Raw genomic sequence first — 9,688 nt, forward strand, 5'->3', positions numbered from 1 at the left:
TTTGTTGCATAAGTTGCCATGGTTTTTTACCATAGCAGCTTTTTTTATTAGCAAAATCATGGAGATTAGTCCACTAATGTGCCCATCCAATGGAAACAGAGGGTTTGGGGGTCGAGGGGGGATATGTAACTTGAAACCATCACACATCATGATCAATAACAGTGCACCCAGCCATGTCTCAATCTGTCTATGCACTGAACACAGATCTACATATGGCCCTACTGTCTGCTACAAGGCCGCCATTGGCATCCTCTTTTCAAAGCTTCTCTTTGCTTCTTGATTCAATAAGGAATGTTACAGTTTGTAGCGGCGCACCAACAACGTGCACTCGTTAATTACAGAGAGTAGCTTCTTTTTGGTCGCTTAGAAAAATAAAACTTTGAAAGAGGATGACAATTCGAGGAATAAAGTCCCTTTGTTTATATTGTGCACACGTTCTTCCTATCTCTCTCTCTCTCTCTCTCTTTCTCTCACACACACGCGCAGACACACACACACACACACACGCACGCTGGCTTTTGGCCTCAATCAAAACAAAGCTCCCACTCGCAGCACACATGCAAATCTCACATCCGAAAAGGTTTACACACAGCTCTCACAGTATGTCAGAGTGAATTGGTCTACAGAGTGACTTGGTCTTGTTTGGTTTGTCCAAAGACGCAAAAAAATTATCCGACAATCAGGAAAAAATAGTTAATATGGACTCAGGGGCAAAGGGGCGGGAAGAGTTCAATGGTAACATTTACATAAACCTAAGATCTAACGCAACAAAAATAAACACACTGCAACTAAAGCATGCAAGGCACAAGGACCTACAAACAAAAGACAAAAAGTGTTCATTCATGGACGAAAAAAAAAGTCAAGGCCCCCCTTTTTTATATAAAAATTTAAAATAATGATAATAAAAAGGCAAAACAAGTATGTTTTAAAACTGTGAAAAATCCCCGAACATAGACAGTTGTACAAATATATTTTACACAAAATGTTTTCTACACACCGTCTTTAAAACTTTTAGAGATGAACATAAGTTAATAAGAGGTTAAAAGTGACGTTTTCAGCAGGGTCCGCGAGGTTCCCTCCAGTCAGAGTCCCCTTGAATCAAGTCACTCGGCATGCCAGCCACCCGCTGCCTGAACAACAACAAGAAAACGGAGACATCATGGTTAGAGCAGAACAATCTCACGGATCACACCTTGCTGTTCGTCCTGTGGCCTCGTTACCTTCAGAAGAGGCCACAGTCCTTCAGGTTGTTCTTGATGATGACGTCAGTGACGGCATCAAACACAAACTGCACGTTCTTGGTGTCGGTGGCACAGGTGAAGTGGGTGTAGATCTCCTTAGTGTCCTTTCTCTTGTTCAGGTCCTCAAACTGGCACTGAATGTAAGCCGCTGCCTCTTCGTAGGTGTTGGAGCCTGAAGGAGGACAAAGGTGACACAATGAGGAGAGAAAGAGCACAGCAATGTTAAAACAAATCAAATTTAAGACGTTTTAATATCTTTGTTACACAGATAAATTAAATAAAAAACTATCTACTGTCAAATAAATCATTTAAACACACTAGGTATTAACTAAAATTGGACATGTTTATGTCCAATCCAATTCTAATCACTTGATCAGAAGTAGTTGTTTCAATACACAGTAAACATGGATAAAATACTTCAGAACACCGTTCAATACCAATATTGTACAGGTGTACCTAATAAAGTGGCCAGTGAGGGAAATGTGTGTTGGCCTCACATTGTTTTTAATTTACTTGACTCCACCATAATGTATTTAGCAATGGCAATTCAACCTGCGTGCCACAGAGCAGATTCACCAACACGTTGCTCCATGTCATCAGACAATGGTTTTTATTTATTGATGTACTGGGAATAAATGAAGATAAAAAGGTGCAAGGATTTTGCTTTTGCTACATAAAAACATACAATTTAAAAAACAGTTTGTCCACCTGAACTGAACAACATAAGTCTGCTGGTTGTAGGCAAGTTATAGCTTAAACAAGTAATAACAAATAACAAGTACTTTATTTTTTTACAATTCATATACATCAAATGTGAAGAGCTTGTTTAGCTTTAACACATACAAAATGAGACTGTTTTAGAGTTTGATAATATGGGTACATCTGTGAAAACTTAGTATCAATAAATTCAACAGGGAGACATTGTTATAAACATGAAGAAGCCCACACAGTTAAAGAGCAGAGCTGAGAATAAAGAAACATGTTTGTGTCATCTGCAGAGACTGCCACACCTTTGAGAGGCAGCAAGGAGCTAACAGGCTATTTGAAAAGGAATAGGTCAAGGTCAGAGAATTTTCTGGACCTCAATTCAGAGTCTAAAAAGGCAAATATCCCTTAAAAGACGTTATGTTTTTTAGAATGTTATACGTGCAGCATTTAGGATGACTAATAAGCACCAAGTATACTTGGCCGGAATTAATGAGTTATGTGCAACACTAACACACAAAGTACAGTATTTGCATGTAAAACACGCCTGCTTTGCACTCAGAATCCGTAGTGTGTGTGTGTGTGTGTGTGTGTGTGTGTGTGTGTGTGTGTGTGTGTGTGTGTGTGTGTGTGTCTCTCTCTCACCTGCATATTCTGGGTAGCAGATTGTGAGAGGGCTCTTTTTGATCTTTTCCTCAAACAGGTCTTTCTTGTTGAGGAAGAGGATGATGGAGGTGTCTGTGAACCACTTGTTGTTGCAGATGGAGTCGAACAGCTTCATGCTCTCATGCATTCGATTCTGAGTGAGAGGCGAAACACAAAGTTGTAACCAACCAGAGAAGCTGCACAATAAAATGACTCGCGCTATGTTTAGATCAGACGGGTCTAACCATCTCCTCGTCCTCAGCCAGCACCAGGTCATAGTCACTCAGAGCCACACAGAAGATGATGGCAGTGACTCCCTCAAAACAATGGATCCACTTCTTCCTCTCTGATCTCTGTCCGCCGACATCAAACATTCTGCAGGAAGACCACAGATGTAAATAATATATACCACACAAACAAATCAAGATTCTCCGAAACATCAATTCTTCATCCTGTCAGTCGTAATTCCACATTTCCATGTCGCCATGGTGAATTTATTACCACAACTTCTACCACCGCATTATGACAATAATATACCGACTCTTTAATCTTCATTTGATTCAAGACATGGGAGTGCCGCTTCTTACCAAGTGTCTGTAATCGACTGCTTTAAGAGATGCAAATAAAACAAATAGGTAAGTGACAAGCCTGTAAGAGTTAGTTTTTTTGTTATGGGGAGTTGCGTTGTCGGTCGAGGTTTTAACACAACTAATCAGTAGCCAGTGATGAGTCTGCTCAGCCAATGCCAGGCGTTCATTTTAGCGTTTAGCTGCGTCCATCTCATCTGCTTATGGCGATATTTCTCTGATGTTCCTTGTCATGACTGTTGCGCCTTTTCTTGTATCGTCATTTTTAATCCTGTTGATTAAACTCTGATTGGTCCAATGTTTGTCTAAGCCATGGTAACAGCCGTCAATGAGCAGCAGGCCTTTTAGAATCAATGAACGAATCGGGAGGCGATTCAGAGTCATCCTACAGTTGAGTGGAGTGGATTAACTGTGGGGGTTGTACTCACTTGAAGTGCAGGTCCTTGAAAGTGAAGTGCGTTTCCACAATACCAGTGGTTTTGACTCTGGTCCTCAGCACATCCTGTTGGGTGGGCACATAAGCACCATGGGATATCCTGTCCAAGTCGTTCAGGTAGCTTTGGAGGAGAAAAGAGAAACGGGATAGTTTAAAAAACATTATACACATGTTTGCAGACTAAGAGTGTTGAATGGTCCGTGCAGTCAACTCACTAAGCTGCAGAGTCATTGAGCTGATACTCCCGGGAGCGGCTGAAGCAGGCCTGAACGCCTCCATCCTTCCACAGCCGCTGGATGACCCCGGCTAGTTCGCCTGTCATAAAGCCCTCCTCTGCTGAACCTGCCAAGACGAACAGCTGCCGCGCATCATCCTAACGAGACAAAGACCCTTCAATTACAGTCATGAGCCACAATTTCTTCATATAAATGTAAAAGAGCTTTGCTAGGGAAGAGTTTACCGTGCATCCAACATCAAAATATTTAAAGATTTGGGAGCATTGCCTTGGACATTTGTTTTATCATCAGTTATATTCGATTCGTTTCCATAACATATTAATCTTAACGGAGTAAGTTTGAATTAAATAAGTGAAATCACAGCAAGAGCTCTGCCAAACAGACAAACATGCCCGTTTTGAAGTGATAAATTAAAGATAACAGTCCTTTTAACTATGACAATTTGCATGAAATAGGTGTGAAAGGCTACACAGCATCTGAAGCAGGTCAGTGTTGAAAAGAAATTATATCTGCATGAACATGAAATCGAGGAAAAGCTTTGGGTGTAAAATTGGTCACGATGACAGGGTTGGCCAGTCACGCTGAAGCAATGACTAAGCCACTTGTTATGCCAGGGAAAAAAACAGTCCCACAAAATGAAACAGAAGTCTGTTTCGCGAAAACAAGAATAGAAAATTCCCCAGAATTATGTATTAAATATATTTTCAAAAAGGTTGTGCTAACAACATACATCCATGATAGAAAACCCCAAACTATAGAGCAGAACGTCTACAAAAACCAAGGGAAACAGAAATGTTGATTATTACGTAAAACTCAACCCTCTGTTTATGAACAAGTACACAGCAATGTGACCGTATCAACTCGAGGACCTACAGACAGTTCTTGTGTCAGTAGGCAGTACGTTTTAAAATGTGATACTAAACCCATACCAGCTCTATCTGACCTGCTGCAGAGGAGGACGAGAGAAGAATTAGCCGAGTAGGGAAGGGTGACGTAACATATGAGTAACTGGTTGTTGCCCTCATAGAACTGACCTATATAAATGCACAGAAATGCAACCTGTAATGTCCCAAGAACAGTGGAAATGCTTTGTTTGGTCACGCTCACCGCTCTGGCAGGATCAGCAAAGTCAATCTTGAGGCGTCCCATAGCTCTGATGATGGCGATGATGGACTGGATGGTGTTGCTGTAGACCACGGCCTTGTACTGCTTACACTCCTCCTCTGAGTAGCCTGCTTCATGGATGATCCTGGCACACAAGGAGGACATTGACACTTTGTCTACAAGTAGCATTTTCATGGATTCCTTTTCATAGATCATTATGGTCTACCAGCAGTTGTTAGCTAAGACAAACCATGCAGCTGCATTGTTTGGGTTTAGTGATGTTTTAGTTTAAAGGGCAGTGCCTACGTTTTTGTAAAACTGAAAAATGTTTTGCATTCACAAATTGAATTCATGGAAACATTCATGTATAAAAAAACACCTATCTTTTTAAAGATTTATTTTATAATTTACATTTTTACAATTTTAAATGTTTTTTAATTGTGTAAGAAACTGAAGGGTAATGCTTACTGTCTGGATTAAGACTTTTCGTTCAGATTAGTCATGAGATTACTTTTGTTTAAGTGTCTGAGACATGTTTAAACAATTTGTTTTCGAATGATAGCCAGTAAGACTGAAATAATATACTCAATGAACTGTTATTAGTCTCATTACCATACCCATCTTCACAGCACTAAAGAAAGGTCTGGCTCAACACATTATCATTCAGCTAATTTGAAATTCTTTAAATCAATCACGAGAGCTTTGGGTGGCACTAAGCACATGGTGCAGCGATGGTGTTCTTGCAAAATACATAGCGCAGATAGAGGAAGGGCAGGAAAGGGCTGTGTGAAATGGCCAGAATAACCACAGTCTACATCCTGTGAGTCACACTTGACTTGTATTGTTCTAATATGCAAGCTTGACCAATATGGATGAAATGATGGCCGTTTAAAAAATATACTTTATTCACTTCCGAGTGCACTATATGTACTTTATGCCGTTTTTGTGTGTTTCCAAATTCTAAGTGTAAAATAAATGCCAAATAACTGTAAAATGTGTCATTTGTTTTGCAGTCTGAGGTCAGTCAAAAGGCCTGAAAAAGTGTTAAATGTTAAGGTGTTGACACTTACTTCATCTGTTTTACAATTGTACTTTTACCAGACTCTCCCGCACCTAAAACAGAGAGCAGATGGCACAGAAGATTAAATTAGAGTCGATGATGTTAATTATTTTTAAGTATAAATAACAGATGTTAGACAAGTTGGTACAGTATTCACAAACCCCTCTGACACGAGGCTTCAGTATCTCTGTGGTATGAGAATACTTGAAAGGATCATTCTGGTTTGAGTTTTTGTCCATTGTTATGGTTCGACTTCATAATTTATGCACCGCATGAACAAACATGTCCAGACATGAAACCTAAATGAGCAATCAATATGTTGGCATGCAGACTTCCTGTAAAAGCACAACAATCCAATGCTAAGATATGAGATATGATGGCAATTCATATACCACGCCAAGAAAATAAATAAAACAAATCACTGTCAATTAAATAAGTGGGTTAACTTTCACTTGGAACCCATCGGAGGCTACACAGTCACAGAACGCATTGAGGAAGTGTCTAACACCCTGTTTAGCCAGGTCACAGTGTAATTGGATTAATTAAGAGGATCCTTCGTCAATGAGATTATACAAAGCTTAAATCATCGGTTAGAAATGTCTGCTGCATCAGAATGGCTAGATGGACTCAGAGCTGTCAGATGATTCTCATATAGACAAGATGATTTACTTGAGATCAATAACAAATAAATCATATTATAGCTTAAACACAATAAAAAGTTAAGAAATACAAGAAACATACAATTTTGCAAATCTGTCATCTGTATGAATAATTTTAAAAAAGTGTTTGTTATATAGTCTCTTATACAGCTCCAACTCCCTGTGAGATACAGCGCACGCATCATGCTGAGCCCACAACATTTTAATTACCTTACCTCTGCAGGGACTATCAGCTCCCTGGTGAGGAGAACTGTTCACCAGTTCATCGTCCCTTATGATAAACAGCCATGCACCGCAGACACAGAGCTAATATTACTGCAAACATCACACCATACTTAAATTTGAGTTACAGACACACTCACACCTCGCTGAGCTGGTGAAATTGAAGAGCTTAAAGGATAAAAATCATGTTAAAAAATGGAAGTAAAACATTTAGGTTTATGAGCTAGGATGTTTGATAGGGCGACTGTGGACCGGGGAACACACATTCCCATCGAGCCATATGAGACGCAGATATCTCCACAGTAAACAAACACCGTGCCTCTCCACTGTCCTGCTTTTTACTGCTCTGGTTTGCGGAAATGCCGCAACACACAAACAAACGTCAATCTTTATGATTTGCATTTGTCCACATCTGAGGCAGCCCTCCCACGCAAAATACTTGTCTCAAGAACATATCAGTTGCAGATTACTGCCTTATTTTAACACCCCTTGTGGGTTGCCCGAGATATGCAGCTTTGCCTTGCATGCTTATTGCAGCGCTGCCTCACACGGTATAAAAAAACATTCAACAAATGGGAAATGCATCCATGTGACATAGTAATTGCTCCATCAGACAAAAAAAAAATCACAAACTAATCTCTGACATTTCATATAGGTGCTGGTAAGAATCGTGACCGGGAGGATAAAAAAAAAAACATGAAAATTTAAATCAGGTCCATCTCAAATGACGCACAAACATACAAGAACAGACTGCTGCGGCTGCGCATTGCAGAGTGTGGGTGATTGTGGAAAAGGCAGAAAACAGATCTGTGATGGTACACGGACATGTCTGAGCAGCAATCCACAAAAAAAGATGCAGATTGTTGCATTTTCTGAAACACTGCTTGTCGACAGCATTATCCAGGCAGCCATCCAGTTAGCATGCACCAGCCGCCTTGGTTGTGTGTGTATATAATTGCCACAGATGCGTATTGCAGTGAGCCAGGCTGCAAAGGTTGCTATGCAACCTCTTGGCCGTCTTTTCCTGTCTGAGACAGCCTGCAATGGTCATCAGCTGCCACTAAGGGCCAGATTAGAGAGAAGGTGTGGCTATTTCCCTTAAAACAATTGAACACTTCCAGATAAAACTGTGAGATGTAACACCGATATATGTATGTGATCATTTGATGAATCATCATTTTAGCTTTCTATTAATTAACTGCTGTTTTTACCACAAAATACAACGGCTGCTTTATGGTTCAGTGATACACAAACACATTTCCCTGTTCCAGCTGATTAAAAAGGGCGTGCGAGTCCCTGTCTTATCGACCATCATATTAAAATGACCACACCAATGACACACTATCATTTTAAATGGAGTATAACGTGCCCATTAGTCAGTACCGATATCCTCACATGACTAATAACATGAACGTATAATTTAACTCATAATTGCATCACGATGTCGGTCCTCTCGTCTCTGGAGTTAACGGAAACATTGGGCAAGTCGACCAGCACAGCTGGCATGACCTCTAAACCCTCCACTGATGTTACATTCATCGATATTTTCACAAACGCTCACTTCTACGTTGAATGGGGGGACATTTATTCATAATTTGCCACAAAAAAAACACGAACGAGTGTCTCCCAGTCGGGTAGCCTGTAGCACCAGTCAACCGGCCTAAAGTGACGTTGACGCTCCGTTAAGTGTTTACGTGAAACTGGAATATAGCGACTGTAATTTAACTTGTAATAATGTAGTACTGGTGTCATAATAACCACAACAGTACAGACGTGTTTTTTGACGGACAGTTGAGAATAAATCTTCCTCTCAGACATTGTTAAAGGTTAAGCTTTCGGCGAGCTAACTAGCGTTAATCCTAGCTAGCATTAGGACGCTAACGAGCTAAGTAGCTAATCGCTGAACGCTTAACTGGCTCACTGAAACACTACCAGCAACCCTGGGGAGGGGAGAGAGACTACTGGTCGGTAGTGTATTGACTGGAATGATTGTATTGCAGAGGGTAAACATAAATAAACCCAGCAGCCATAACTTTATAGCTAACTACCTTCCCCCTCCCCTCCCGTTCATGTGAAGCCCTGAAATGTCTCAAACTCCACCACTTTTTAGTTTCATCAAAGTTATCCCGTCGCGTTATTCGCCGTGAACCAAACGAAATAAAACTTTGATTTAAACTCCCGCTGGTACAGAAACGCGTTTTAATGTGTAACAGGTTGGATTTAAGTTTGCAGCAGCAGACGGTGGGCATTAGGGAAGTCCCTCTCCAGCAAATAGACCCCTTCCCTCCGTCCATCCATCTTTCTCTCACCGAGCAGCAGCAGCTTGACCTCCCGGGCTGCCTTTTCTCCGTCGTCCCGCAGATTCCGGTCGATCATCTTGCTCCGCTCCTGCGCCGCCTTGTCGTCCGTGCTCAGAGTACATCCCATCTTCTTGTCGACTGTCCTCCGAATAAATAAAACAAAATGCAGACTATAACACAACTGTAACTAGGAGTGAAACAACATGCAGAGGCTACCGAGCTAGCATCTGGTGGGGAGGAGGAGGAGGAGGGGGTGGAGGAGGAGGAGGAGGAGGAGGAGGCGGTGGTGTGTCTCTCCAACACTTGAGATTCAAACACGCCCTAGCCTGGCACTCGAGCTTCCGATTCCTCGGTTAAGACTGAAATGTTAGTTTACCACAACGCGCGGTTCTCTCGATAGCTAGCTTTCCTGTTGTGTGTTTCTAATAACGTTGGCAACACGAAAGCCTCAGTCAAAGCCAGAAGAAGCATTTACAGAAAAGAGTAGACGGAC

General features: G+C 41.2%; 1 protein-coding gene across 1 annotated transcript; it reads right to left on the bottom strand.

The window, feature by feature from the left end:
• LOC137803575 (guanine nucleotide-binding protein G(i) subunit alpha-1) lies at window positions 1-9,688 on the bottom strand. The gene is made up of 10 exons (XM_068602142.1): window positions 9,572-9,688; window positions 9,205-9,333; window positions 6,025-6,067; window positions 4,958-5,099; window positions 3,830-3,987; window positions 3,607-3,735; window positions 2,837-2,966; window positions 2,592-2,745; window positions 1,221-1,413; window positions 1-1,130 (listed from the first exon to the last, which is right to left on the bottom strand). Exons 2-9 carry the CDS (start codon window positions 9,320-9,322, stop codon window positions 1,223-1,225), a joined length of 1,065 nt encoding a protein of 354 aa, XP_068458243.1. The 5' UTR covers window positions 9,323-9,333; window positions 9,572-9,688; the 3' UTR covers window positions 1-1,130; window positions 1,221-1,222.

This window comes from Clinocottus analis, unplaced genomic scaffold, assembly GCF_023055335.1.
Source record: "Clinocottus analis isolate CAN_PGR_092001 unplaced genomic scaffold, fCliAna1.0.p SCAF_6, whole genome shotgun sequence".
In the NCBI taxonomy this organism is placed as follows: Eukaryota; Metazoa; Chordata; class Actinopteri; order Perciformes; family Cottidae; genus Clinocottus; species Clinocottus analis.

Bases quoted from the DNA above. Each gene is read 5' to 3' on its own strand.
- LOC137803575 (XM_068602142.1), bottom strand. From the start codon at position 9,322: ATGGGATGTACTCTGAGCACGGACGACAAGGCGGCGCAGGAGCGGAGC. The intron at 2,746-2,836 runs GTTAGACCCGTC...CCTCTCACTCAG, and splicing joins TGGCTGAGGACGAGGAGATG to AATCGAATGCATGAGAGCAT. The intron at 1,414-2,591 runs GTGAGAGAGAGA...GTCCTCCTTCAG, and splicing joins CTGCTACCCAGAATATGCAG to GCTCCAACACCTACGAAGAG.